General features: G+C 38.3%; 1 protein-coding gene across 14 annotated transcripts in view; it reads right to left on the reverse strand.

Moving 5' to 3' along the window:
- KIF21A (kinesin family member 21A) overlaps window positions 1-14,656 on the reverse strand; it is a 95,723-nt gene that overhangs the window by 43,209 nt on the left and 37,858 nt on the right. For all 14 annotated transcript variants that reach the window (XM_065049006.1, XM_065049001.1, XM_065048998.1 and 11 more), the window contains exons 4-11: window positions 13,453-13,602; window positions 12,607-12,741; window positions 9,424-9,591; window positions 7,445-7,560; window positions 2,833-3,028; window positions 1,824-2,013; window positions 1,082-1,145; window positions 89-292 (exon numbers count right to left, since the gene is read on the reverse strand). In XM_065049006.1, the coding sequence (XP_064905078.1) occupies window positions 89-292; window positions 1,082-1,145; window positions 1,824-2,013; window positions 2,833-3,028; window positions 7,445-7,560; window positions 9,424-9,591; window positions 12,607-12,741; window positions 13,453-13,602 (1,223 nt within the window). The remainder of the gene's footprint in view (window positions 1-88; window positions 293-1,081; window positions 1,146-1,823; window positions 2,014-2,832; window positions 3,029-7,444; window positions 7,561-9,423; window positions 9,592-12,606; window positions 12,742-13,452; window positions 13,603-14,656) is intronic.

Consider the following 14,656-nt stretch of genomic DNA (forward strand, 5'->3'; position numbering starts at 1 on the left):
AATTAATTTTAATATCTCAGTGGTTAAAAAAAAATACATCTCTTTATTAAGAAAGAAAAAACAAGTAGCATTAAAATTCATACACCACCTCTTTTTCTTTTTCCTTTCTTTTTTTTTCAGCTTTTCTAGATCCTTCTTGGCTATATCCAGGATTTCCAATGTCTCTTTCTCTGAAGAAAGCATAGAAGCTGAAAATGCTGATGGTCCACCAAAGTACGTGGATCTTGTTGAAGCTCTTGACAAGCTGCGTCGAAGATTTTCATTCACTGCTTCACTTTCTAATAATTTTGCTCTTTTAAAAAGAGGGGGAAAAAATTGCAGACCACAAATCACAAGTATTGCTAATGTATGAGATAAATACTCTTTAGCATCTAGAACTGCAATGCATTAACTTCAATTTTAAAAGAAACTGCAAACCAAGTTGATGTTTTACAAAATACAAGTGCAGTAAATCCCTTGATGAGACCATTTTACACAATGGTTATGTATACTGTACATATATTGTTTACCCGAGACAGGATATATAGAAATGCTAAGGGCTGTATAAATACACACAGACATACGTACAGATAAATATCTGCATGAGCTGTATGTGTATACACATTACACAAAAGCACTAACACTAACTTGGAATAGGCCAAATAATATTTGTTGCATGATACATCTCCAAGAAAGAAATAAAAATACCTAAAATATTTAATACTTTTTTTTTTTAATTTGAAAGGAAGACAGATACACTTTATTGTTAAAAAAAAAGTAGCAAGTACTTTCTCAGTACTATCATTTATATACAAGGTTACAAAGATAACAAAACAGTTGTTCCATGTTTTGCTGCCCTTTGTGCAACAATATCAAGTCACCATTTTTATTTTGGCAACATCTTACTTTCATTTTTATTGTCACCTTCATCTTTAACATCTTAATTTTCTGTGGCCAAGAGCGACACCAGTTGGTCTTAGAAACTGAAAGACCATTGTTCTAAATTCATTCTCACACAGGAAAACAGCTGAAGTATTTACTTTCAAACACTAAGTTTTGTTTGTTTAATAAAAAAATGTTCAAATACATATCATGCAAGTACCTGAGGTCTTCAATTTCTTTGATATAATTATGAATCATGTTGCTAATTTCTTCATTTCCTTCTCCTTGATGGACAAAGAAGAAAGGGAAGGTGGACAGAAGAGAAAGATTGAGAAAGGACAATAACAGTATAAATATCTGAATACAGTTACAAGGCACAAGGTACCAGCGAAGAGAAACAGTCATATGGACTGCAGGTTTTGATTTTATCTGATTTATAAAATATATTTCCTCTTTAAGTTGCATTAAGTTTCTGATTCCTCTGTGCCATATGATCAGGATTATTACACGTAACTTTTTCTAGTACATTTGTTTTCCATATTAGCAACTTTTAACAATGCATGTACCATAAATCAAACAATGCACAAGAGAACAATGAAGTCATGGTAAGTCAATTGGTCAACTATTCTATGAGGTGAAAAGCAAGACAACATTCACTTATCTGTGTCCATGTCCTCACCCTAAGCAAAATAACTAAGCCCATGTATAGCTAAGCTTACGAGTAATTCCTATCCAAAAGTATTATTTCATATTTCGCGTTGTTCGTGGTCCTAAATAAACGGTCAGATCAGTGTACCAAACTATTTCTATTAATGGAATTCTGCAGATGAGAGCCTATCCCTGCCCAAGCAGGTCCCACGCTACTGTTACAAAGGGACCCATGAAAAAAGAACACAGAAATGATTGAAGTTCATTAATTTATTAAGCAGTTTACACACAAGCACAACACACCCACCACATACCTGCTCTGGCCAGCACTTGGTTGGCCTGATCACTCATAAGTTGCGTTATTCTGGCTCTCAGCGCATCCACAGTCTCTTGCATTGCTTTAATTCTAACACGCAGGTTATTGTTTTCTGTTTGCAGCATTGCATTTTCATGAAACATGTCATTGATGCTTTCAACACCTTCTTCATCTATAATCCTTTTACCCTTAAGAAAGTAAAGGTATTTTATTACTAATAAAGGCTGACCTACACATGAAAAAATTTTAACTTGGCAAAGGCAATTCACAGGTTTGTTTATATTCCACGTAGACACTCAGAGCAAAAGAATCTTCTCTCAAAAAGTTTAAAAACCATGGATAAATAGATAGTTTTCAAATCATTGACGTCTGGCCAACATTTTAGAATTTGAGTCCTGCATAATTCCATCTTAGTCTGAAATACAAGCTCTTGAAGAGGTTAAGAAATGGAAAGAGAATCCTTTATCAAATTAGGATATTATCTCAAGGATAACAATGTAGGAGGACACTTTGGTAGCCACATTTATTGCTCAAAACATTATTTTTTTAAATTTCAGGAAGAAATGGGCATTGTGTTGTATGAGTATTCACCTTATATAAATTCAAATCTATTTTTAAAACACAAATTGTTTTAGCTGCCTGCTAAGTCTTTAAAAGCCATACACAATTACTGTTCACATCCATTTACGTACCAATCTAAATTGTGGTCATTATTGCTTTGGAAGTGACTATTTCTCATTGCTGAGCATGACAAGGTCAATTTTTGCCATTCAAAAAGCAAATAGCGTGCAGCACCTGTTGATGTCACTGGCATTCATTTATGGATCTTTTCTCTAGGGATACAATCTAAGTTTTCTGAAAACATTTGGTAATCACTGGAATTGGAGGTGTTGTTTAAGTTAGGGTTGCTATTCAGATTTTTTTGTGTACAAAGTGGAAGCAGACAAAAAAACAAGCTGTAAAACTGTAAGCATTTTAAAGCAGAAGTCCTAAGGGGATAAACTTACAGTTTTGTATTCCATGAGTTCCATCTGTAGCCGTGCAATCTCACTGCGCAAAGCATTTATTTGTTGGCTAGCCCTATCCTGATTAACCATAACCTTGTTCTTGATATTCCGCGCTCGATTGGCGTACTTTAATGTGTTCAAGGTTTCCATGAAGTCTCGATCTGAAGGGCTCACACATGCTATCATGAGTGTTTGACTGCAAGTTACAAACATAGGTCAGCATTACACATCAAGAACAAAAAGAGTAGAGAGAAGCTAACAGGTTTTCAGGTAGAAGGTGACACAAGAATAGTGACTTCATAATATTTGTGAAAACATTCCTGTAATTCACAGTAGAAGACTGTCAATCACAGTGTTCAGCACTGTTACATCTTGTATTGCTGTAGCATAGCATAGGAGATACCAGACCATTAATTGTTCTGCATGTAAAATTATAAAAGCAATTAACTGGCATTCCTAGAATGCTTTTCCAATTATATTTAGCTTGCGTAATCATAGGTAAACTGAAGTTCAAGTCCAAATATCAACCTGAAATCCTAGACAGCAATTTGGATCACACAGTAGTCAGGACTGCCTGCTCTCATTAATTTCTACCTACTTAATCCGAAAGTTGCCTGAATGCTCACCCATGCATGTACACAAGTGCCTAAGGCATCCTGTGCCTACCTCAGGTTCTACCAAGGTTGAAACTGTCTGAATTCTCCACTGCAAATTATCTCCTGTTCCCCAACAGAAGCCCAAAACTGGTACTTAGCTTTAGTGCACCTGGCTATAACTATTTATTCCATGTTTCATACCACCACTGCTTACAGCACTTCCACAAAAAGCAGCGGGACCTGAGCTCTAAGTGCGGGAGGACTATGAACACCATCTTCCTTTCAGGTTCTTACAATACCCTCTAGCCATCCCATTATAGGATATGCAGGGTGAAAACAAATTCCCTGCTCCAAATGAATTATTGAACAGACAGACCAGCAAAAAACAATGGCACAAAAGCAGTAAAAGGCAAAAAATTCTGCATTCTAGCCACATGGTTTCATTATCCAACAGGCAGATGGAGGAATCATGGTCCCGTCCCTCATTCCCTGGAGCACACTCTCATTTCACATCATAGAAGAACAACCTAAAAGGGTCAGAACTGGAGTTCCAGCTCCAGACCACACTCTGAAGGTGCCTACATGGCACCTCAACAGATGGGGAAAACACCTACATTTGATGGACTGAATCCTCTTCACCAGGCTTTAGAGAAATTTGCTTCTCTGTTGTATTTGAATGATTGGAAGCTGTCTTGGGCATAGTGATTGTGAAATGGTAAGAGTTTTCGATTCTCAGAGAAGTCAGGAAGGGGATCAGCAGCATTGCCATTGGACTTCCAGAGGGCAGACTTTGGTCTGTTTAGGATGCTGGTTGACAGAGTCCCTTGAGAGGCAGCTCTGAAGGGCAAAGCAGTCCAGGAAGGCTGGTTGTTCTTCAAGAAGGAAATCTTAAAGACATAGGAGCAGGCTGTCCCCATGTGCTGAAAAACAAGCCAGTTGGGAAAATGACTGACCTGGCTAAACAGGGAGTTTTGGCCAGAACTCAGGAAAAAAGGAGAGACCATTGGAAGAAGGGGTAGGCAACTCAGAAGGCCTACAAGGATGTCATGAGGTTATACAGTGAGAAAATTAGAAGGACCAAAGCCCAACTAGAACGTAATCTGGCTACTGTCATAAAAGGCAATAAAAAAAAATGTTTCTATAAGTACATTAGCAACAAAAAGAGGACTAAGGAGAATCTCCATCTTTTATTGGATGTAGGGGGAAACAGTGACAAAGGATGAGGGAAAGGCCAAGGTATTTAATGCCTTCTCTGCTTCAGTCTTTAATAGTAAGGGCAGTTGTGCTCCAGGTACCCAGCCCCCTGAGCTGGAAAACAGGGATGGGGAGTAGAATGAAGCCCCCATAATCCAAGGGGAAACAGTCAGTGACCTGCCACACCACTTAGACACCCACAAGCCTATGGGGCTAGATGGGATCCCAGAAGGGTTCTGAGAGAGCTGACAGAGGTGATCACCAAGCCACTTTCCATCGTTTATCAGCTGTCCTGGCTAACCAGGGAGGTTCCAGCTGACTGGAGGTTTGCAAATGTGACATGCACCTACAAGAAGGGCTGGAAGGAGGGTCTGGGGAATTACAGGCCTGTCAGTCTGACCTCAGTGCCAGGGAAGGTTACAGAGCAGATCATCTTGAGTGCCCTCATGTGGCGTGTACAGAACAACCAGGCGATCAGGCCCAGTCAGCACGTGCTTATGAAAGGCGGGTCCTGCTTGACCAACCTGATATCCTTCTATGAGAATCATAGAATCGTTTCTGTTTGAAAAGACCTTTAAATCATCAAGTCCAACCATTAACTTGGCACTGCCAAGTCCACCACTAAACCAGGTCCCTAAACACCATGTGGAAATGGCCTCAAGTTGCACCAGGGGAGGTTTAGATTGGAAATTAGGAAAAACTTTCAGGGAAAGGGTTGCCAGATGTTGGAACAGGCTGCCCAGGGAAGTGATTGAGCCACAATAGACATAGATGTGGTGCTTAGGGACATAGTTTAGTAGTGGACTTGGCAGTGCTAGGTTAATGGTTGGACTTGACGATCTTGAAGGTCTTTTCCAACTTAAACAATTCTGCAATTCTATGAAAGCTTAGGTGGTGGCATTAGGAAGAGCGCACTGACTCCAGGTCAATGGAGCAACAGCTGTATTAGGCAGACCAGATTCCGATTTCCACCTTCTGTAATTTCAGACCGAGAAAAAATCCTTTCCAAAACCACCAATACTTTGTATTATTATTTGAATAATTCAAGAAACAATATTTAAATGTTGCTTCATAACTGTTATAGCATTATATTTAAAGTCAGGATTACAGTTACAATAGTACAATAATACAATTATTTCATTATCGTTAACTCAGGACTCACTGCAATCCAACCTGAATCACCACCAGTAAATCTTTTCTGAGTATTTGCAAAAGAGAAACAATAATGTGGACTGTAATACCTAGAGTAGAATTGAGAAGGCTAAGAGAACATGTTGACAGAAATCCAATACTTTCCCAGAAGAAAAAGAGCATATTTATTAAACTTTAGCTTGTCCACACTTTCTGGTTGCCAAAGCATGGATAAGAAAATTTTATGTGTGTAATCCTTCCTTAACAGCAAACTGCTAACTTTACATGTATTAGCATGCATATCACATAAATAAATATAGGTGGTGGTGGCAGGGGGTATCCACAAATCCAACTAAGTCAAAAACAGACAAAATATCTGAATATCCATGCAAATGCTCTGGGACAGCATTTGCTCTCTATACATCACACACTAAACTATGTGATTTCTCCTTACAAACAGGAGAGGGAGCAGCAGAGCTATAAGCCAGGAAAACATTTCAGAGACAAAACAATTCTTCAACAAATGTGCAATTTTAGAGGCAGTTTGAAAAAAAAATGCTCATTACCTAGTGTATTTGATATAAAAATTAGTCAAGAAATGCTATCTGTAGTTATTTTTAGGAAGAGCTTAGAAGAGCTATTTTCTTGATTTCTGCTGATTTTTTTTTCATAATTGAGCTTCTTTCTCCCTTAAGCACTTCTGAAAATTCCAGTCTTTGTTTCACTTGTGTTGTCCGGCTCTTTGCATTTCCTTGCACTGTGGTGCTGCAGGTGTTGCTCAAGTTCTCTCTCTGACGAGCAGGGCAACAATTTAAGAATTCTCTTCCACATTTCCCTATTCCTTTCTGAAATGCCCAGAAAACTTCCTGCCCTCCAGAAACAGCAGTCAGCTGTATTGGACTAAAGAGGAATAAGAATACTACCTTGCTAAAGCATACGCTACTACACTCTTTTGTATTTGTACATGTTAACATTAAAACTAAAAAATTTGTATTATTTTAAGAAATTTCTTAATGTTTGCTTACACAAAGCTTCTGGAGGCTAAAGTCTCTGTTCCTTGCCTGTGCAGTAGGTATACAGAACATCTTCAAACAATTCTGGTGATACAGTAGTTTGTTTTTATTAGGCTCTAACCCAACATCAGATAACTGGACATATGCACCATACCATGAGATTACAGCCTTTACGAAAAGATGGCAGTGTCTGCAGGAAGCTGACTCCAAGCTCCTGTGCATGATGGTCAGAGCAAAGAATTAAGCACCATAAAAAAATAAAGAATTAAAAAGTAACAAAAAAACCTCTCCAAAAGAAGAACTCATCACAGGTTTAAACTATGCTCTAATTAATAAGGCTATAACACAACAACAAAATTTACCATTTATGCTGTTTATAATCTAAAGATGTCTTCATGGAAAGGACTTGTCCTGGAAATGGGAACTTCTAAGTAACTCGAAGCCTCATGTCTAGTAAAGCTACAATAGAACTGAAAAGAACGATGCAAAAAGCCTCTTTAAAATCTTTGCCCTGCATTGCCAGTGTTTTCGATCATGACAGTCATTTATACTTGGAACCTCCCTTCAACAAGAAAGCAGCTATTTTTATCATTGTTTAATGTTTATTTTACTTTCTGAAGAGTATGCACTCATTCATGTTCATTTACAATGAAAAACAAAACATTCCAGTTTTCATACCTGTTTCCTCCAAGAGAGTCTTGAAGTAGCCTTGTAAGCTTTGAATCTCTGTATGGTACATGAGTCGCCTTCTTACTTTTATCTCCCAGTGCACTTATTACATTGCCAAGTGCCAGCTATAAAACACCAAATCATGTAACACACAAGTTAAAATTGGTTCCTGAGTAGTTTTAGTTTAAAAAAAAGCTAAAAACTGAGGCCTGCGTATTCTGAATACATGAATATGCTCATGAAAGTTAACATAGCAAAAAAATTCTAAATAGTTTTACATTTTACAGTAGATATCTATAAACTTCCTTGCTATCAACAGTGAATCAGATGTCTTGTAGTCTGGTATCTGCAACTGCTACAAGCTTAGCACAATTTGTGTGCACTGTCTATTGATATGTCAGTCACAAACTTAAGTCAGAAATACTTAATGTAAAAAACATTTACTTTCAATAATTAAAGCTGATCTCTATTTCAAGCAGTAGCTATTTTCTTTGAAAAATGTTATCAATCATTTATACAAAACGTTTATACTAGATTTAGAATAAGATATAGGGTATTGATATTAAAAGAAAGTAGAATTTACTACCTCTACAGATACGAAATAAGGAATGTCTGACAAAGATTCAAGCATTTAAGGCTTGAAATTATGTAGTCCATGGCTATCCTTCTTCATTGCTAAGACAAGGTCTAATTCCTGCTTAAAAACAAGCTAGCATTAAGCTGTAAAATTAGTTTTAATGTGCAACTGCGTATACTTTAATCAGATTATTCACATGCCAAATTAAAGAACATTCCCCTAGATGGCACCCTGTACAGCATGTTCTTAGTCTTGAAAATGGCCTTACTGCATCCAGCAGTTGAAGAACTGCACACATACCACATTCTGTGAATGTTTTATCGTGTTTAAATCACCTTCAATCTGTTTCCCAAAGCTGAGGGCTGGAATTTACTGTAAATTAAAGTTTTGTGATCGTACAAAATATTAGCTTTATCACACTGATTTTCATTTTGTATCCTGTTTGTTAAGGACACATCTGTCTCATCTAAACCCCCAAGCTTCTGTTGGCTCTGTGCTTATGTCAATGATGAAGATGAACTGAATTCTCCTTCTCTTTCTTACATACAATATAACCACAATAACTACAGAATCACCATTGTGATAACAAAAGAATCACTAAGAACGTTCTAGTTGCAAAACACCTCGCTGGTACTACAAACTAGACCAGAAAAAAAGGCATGTTTTCATATATGAAACAAACACGTATTTTTGAGTCTTTAAAAGAAAATTGCACAGAGCCTCCACACAGCCAAGTAGCTCAAAATAAAGGCATGAAACTACAATCTCCATGGATAATCACTAGCTCTACTTTTCACTGTAGTCATAAGTAAATTACAAAATGTAATACAATTCATTACCAAAAAAACCCGCATACAGTGCCAGTACACAGGCCAAAAAAAAAATATGACACTGTAAGTTAAAAATTCCATTTCTAATTCATTGTCCACTTTTTACATGCCTGTACTCCTTGCAAACTGGTTGTAATGTTCTCCCATTGTTTGAGTCTTGACAAAGTTAAAATGAAAATAAAAATGAAGTATCTACAACAGTGGTGTCAAACTCATTGGCAAACTCCTGCACTGATACAGTCCTAAAATTACCTTTGGTCCTTGAAGACAACTGCAAGGCTGAGGTGGCCCCCAGTGAAAATGACTTTGTCATCCCTGCTCTGCAATTTCTTTTAAAAGTTATTTACTCCATATTTCACAACAGTTATAAGTACCATCATTTGCTAGTTAAGGTCTAGGTACAACCAAGAAAATGTTAGCAAGCCATAACCCAGTAATCACCAATACATGCTGTTATATCTTGTACTACAGTCCTTGTTCTGCACATGATGCATTTCTCCTTAGGGATTCCTAAAAACAAAGTGATCCAAAAAGAAAGAGAAGAGGGTACCAGCAGCCAATGTAAACAAGTAGTGTCTTACTAGTCCACAGTTGATGGAAATGCCCTCTTTTGCCCTTTCTCCTGTAGCTCCTGTTCGCTTTAATCTTTCAGATCCCGCTAGATCAACAAAATGGAACTTGGCAGTAAGAGTTTCAAATTCATTCATCTCGGAAGATTCAGATATTATCCTGTTATCAGTGGCATTATCCTGAAATTATAAAAGAACCCATAAAGCTTGGTAAGATCTTTCACATTAACATTTCAACAATTATTTACAAGACTACCTATTTGTCATGTACATTTCCTTCCTTATTTACTGATTCACTTATAAGAAGATCATAATCTCTCAAAAACCTGTCTCCATTTTAGTCATATCCACTAACGCATAATTCTTCAAGATGCAGCTATAGATGCACATGAATAGCAACATACAAATTACTTCTAAATATGGGCTAAAATTCTTTCAGGGCAAGAAGTTGGGCAATGAAATTTGTACCTCACCTGGAATGCAAGTCTTAAAACAATTGTCAAAGGAAATTGTTTTTTTAAAAAAAACAATGACAGTGTTGCCCTCCTAAATTACCAGTTCATAAGCCTGCCAAATAACTCAAGAGAGATTTTATACTGCTCTAATCCCTATCATCAGCTTCTCTGTGGCACAACTCTTCAGCTTTATTTTAGGAATTAATTTTTTAAGTCAGTTTCCCCAGCAACCACTATCACACCAGCACTTCTGACTTGAGCAGGAGATAAGGAAAGCACAGGAACCACTGGACGAAGAAGAGGTTCCTTTCTCCCCTCAACCCCCCAGGTAAGCTGCCATGATGGACACACAGTTCCATCAGTGTGGGGCGCCTGCCTATAGTGCAGTGTGTTCCTGAGCAGGTTCCATAGCCTCAGCCTCTTCCACTTCACATCCCAAAGCACAGCAGTAAAACTATCCTTTCTCATTAGATAATACCAAGGGTTTTTTCTCTGTCAATTACTGTAGCTGTACCACATACTGTGGATATTTATTTTACTCTAAGTGTGGTTAGACCTGTTGCCATGAAAGCAACGCTGAATGAGAAAAATCTTAAAACCACTCAGTTCCAGACATTTCTACTAAAATAAACATCACAGGGCAATTTCTCACTGCTTGCCATGGCAGCATGTAATAGGCATCTAGCAAGTGTATACTGGACTTATATTCACACAGCCCAATCTACAAGCTTTGTTATTATAGGAATCTTCTATTACAGTAACCACAGACTGGTTTGTCTTTAAAAGAAACCCTCAAATATTCTGTGGCAATGATGTTTATGTCCTTAGTCAGCTAGCCCACAGCTCCCTCACTAGTGCAAGGGGTAATGTGTGTGGCTGCAGACCAAACTTCTTAAGCAATCTCCTCGCACAGCATTTTCAGAGGACAACAGGAATTGTGCCCCTTCCAGACTGGACTATCACACCTTTTCAGCTATTTTGACATTTATGCTGCTGGTGGATCACACCCTCTTTCCTAGGCCTCAAAGCAATGATTAATGCATCCTTCTTTCTCTCTCACTTATTTAGTAAATCAAATATATGTACAGAATGTCGTGAGCAGCGCAGGGGGTGTGAGCACAGCACAAGGAGCAGCGTGTCTGTGCACTGCAGCCCTGGCTGCCCGCCCAGCCCAGGGCCAGCAGGGAGAGACCAGCACAGAGTCACCTCATCCCTGCCACTGCGTTGCCCTGGTAACAAAGGCCTCCCAAAACTGTTGTCTACCAGACAGCACCAATGACAGAAACTTGAGCTGCATCTCTCCTGGTCACCCAATAAGAGCTCATATTAATTTACATTCCAGGAGCGTTCAGAGGCCAATGTCAGGTCTAATCTCTGCTCTCCCAAACACTGCAGGGAGAGGAGAGGGTGCTGCCTGCAGATTCAGGATCTAGCAATGCCCTGCTCCAGACAGTTAAATTATCTTGCTCATAGCTCAAAAAAAAAAAAGGTAAGAAAACACTTTTTGACACAGGGCAGAAAGAAGCCACCCGTTTCTCTAACACAGACTTCTGTTAGAAACCAGGCAAGAGTGGGTGGCTCAGCTGGCGGGGAAGGCCACAAGGGCACCAGCATGGTGGTTTGCTGCGCTGGCAGCCTGAGGGAAACAAGGCAACTGGATGAGTTCTCACTCTCCAGATAAACAAAACATCCAAGGGGACAGTGTCACCATGCAGTGACCGAGGTGCCCTGTCTGGGCTTTGGATATAATGCCAGTCCCTCCCAAGTGAGAAGACAGAATGCTGCCCACAGCACCAGGGCTGCAGTTTCAGCGGAAAGAGGGAAGAAGTGTTATAACAGGTGCATAAAGCAGGTCTGCATACTACAAAGGACGAGGGAACAACTCTCTTTTGCCTGAAAATTATTATTCGTAGCATTTAAAAAAAACCACAACACTAATAAAAGCACTACAAATCCAATTCACTGTCCCACATGCTTAAAAATGTGATATCTATGTGCAAAACGCTAACCAGCTACTTAGAACTTCACTGAAATAATTTGGTTATTCTAAAGGTATCAAAATTAAGTAAGTCCCCCTGAAGCCACTGTAGTTTTGGGTGGCAGACATTTATTCAGAACTCTCCTCTTTACAAGATACATCAACAGCAACTTACAATTAACAGCAACATTCACATGAAAAATAAAATCTTCTACAGAACAGCTTCGTCTATATTCATAGTTTAGATTTCGGGTTACATGGATAGACCTACCAACACATCTGAATCCCAAATATATATCCACTTGAAATAAATAAACTAAGTTTCAGAATCTAATGCATTTCTACTTGCTCCTTGTTGGACATAAGCACTTAATCTGGAATACACAAGCATGGTCAGTTAGTTGACTGCAATCTTAAACCCACTAACTACTAAGACACTGAAAAACATTTTCCCAATTAAAGAAAAATTACATTTTAACTTTCTTCCTTGTGTATGTTGCAACAAAATACTGAAGAAAATACTAGAGGAGAATGGGTAGATTAATGTAAGAGACTGCAGTTTATTGTTGCCTCTGGCTAGAGAATGGTTACACATGCACAGATTAAATCAAATTATTATAATGCTTAGCAAATTCATCAAGCATGATGATGACTGTAGCATCTTTACTAAGTGCAATTCAGACAGCAGTGGCTGCCAAAACAATATTCACATTTTGAAAAACAGTTACTAAAGTGAAGTTTAATAACAGCCAAGATACATACGGTGTTAAATGGAGGACAGACTCTGGTTTGACACACGTGTATAGTAAAAATGGCGTGTGACCGTGAGCTCTGAACATTCATCTGAGTACTGGCAGTGGTTCGAGACAAAGCCCCCAGCTTCAAGCACTGCATCATCTAGAAAACAGACAAGAAGTACACTATATTGCTTGAAGTTTAAATAAAGAGTGTTCCTATAACACTTATTGGTTTGGGTATAAACAAGCTTTTTCCATTTGCTATGATTTCTGTTCCTAGATGTTAAAAGCACAAGGATTTTTAAATAAGCAAATTAAAAGTTGGGAGGTTTTGTGGTTTCTGAAAGAAAACACTTCAATCTATGTACTGCTCTATTTTATTCTTCCCTGGTAGTAACACAGCAATCTTTCTTCCATTCACCTGTGGCAAAAATGGATAACTTTTGCACTCTTTCTTCAAAAATAACAGTACAATAACATTTTTATTCAGATTTGCCATGCACACGCATGAAGAGCGATTTATGTCACATCAATCATCATGCAAAGCTTTCCTGGCACAGGAAAAATAACACACAATTTGGGAGATTAGATTGACACATGCCAAAATTTTTTCTCCCAGGAGAACTACACTATTACCAAAAGTGTATTTCTAGCACTAAGTGAAAGTGGTGCACACTTAGTATCAGACATTTATCAGTTTTAAGTGTACAGAAACCAAAGAAAACAAGAATTTCAACTAAACTTTACACCTAAATTGTCTGAGATGCAGATGTTAGCAAGCATAACCTCTATTTTTAACTGCTTATCAAAACAGACAACATTTGTGGAAAGCACTTGGTATGCTACAGAGCAATTTATTTCCAGTTATCACCTCTGATTCTCCATTCACAGTTCGGGTTGTAACGCCCACTGTATAAATTCCTCCTGCTGAATCTTCGTGTATTTTAATATTTGATTTTTTATTCTTTGCATCAATATCACGTGTGGTATCAAACAGATCAAGAATTTCTTCATTGTAAAGCTGAGGAAAAGACAAAAAAATATATATATTACTTGAGGAATTCCTCCAATGACTAATACATTTGTGCATGGCACATACAAAAGATTCTTAAAAATGCAAATGCCAAGGCTCTCAAAAAAGGATACTGTGAAGAATCCAAACTTACAAGGACAATAGCATGATAGACAGAGCAGCCATCTGCCCACTTTGCTATTATGCCACCCAAGGAAGCAGCAACGTCCTCCACGTCATCAGATCTGGGAGAAAATTCTGTGGTGGTACCAGGCAAGGGGCGGCACTGGACGCCCGCAGAACGAGGGCAGCAGTGGTTTCTGCAGCAGGCACCTGCGGTCCTCAGGTCTGACTTTGCTTTGTTGATTCGGTTGACCGCACTCTCCTCCAAAAACTTTAAACTCACTCCACTTGCTCTCCCTGCCATCGCACCTTTTCTCATCTCCTCTCTCACACCTTCGTAATTCTACGTCTCTTTCATTTAGATAAACTGTTCCTCCCCTGGAAGGAATTTAACATATAATAGCTTTTGTGCAAGCTGCTTATTAAAGACACCAACCAGCAGGCCAAAAATAATGTCATGGTTTCTTGAGCAGGGCTTTTGTACTTTCCTCCGCACAATACCTACGCTTTGGTGTCCCAGATTTAGTTATAACTTTCAGGCACAATCATATGAGTAACAGCAACTATTTACTACATGTTTCAGGCTGCTTAGTGTTTACTGCATGTTTTGCTGGATGTCCTGAAGGCAAGTACACGTACGTTTAGTGGTCTTTTAACTCAGTGTCATTAAGCACATCAGACTGCCAGGTCAGTAAACTATACCAGAACCAGCAAAGAGATCAGAAATTGTTATGTAGTTATCAGTGTTAGAGAAGATAGATTATCACTTCATAGGAATGTTCTAGGTTATAGGGAAGATATTTAGATCTAGTTGAAGATATCAGGGTAAACATTAAAAAACTAAACAAACAAAAAACCAAACAAACAAAACCACAAACAAGCACACAATAACAGAAAAAACAGCATCCCAGTGTCTTCAGTTTGCTTACACCAATTCACT

The sequence above is a fragment of the Columba livia genome, chromosome 1, assembly GCF_036013475.1.
Source record: "Columba livia isolate bColLiv1 breed racing homer chromosome 1, bColLiv1.pat.W.v2, whole genome shotgun sequence".
In the NCBI taxonomy this organism is placed as follows: domain Eukaryota; kingdom Metazoa; phylum Chordata; class Aves; order Columbiformes; family Columbidae; genus Columba; species Columba livia.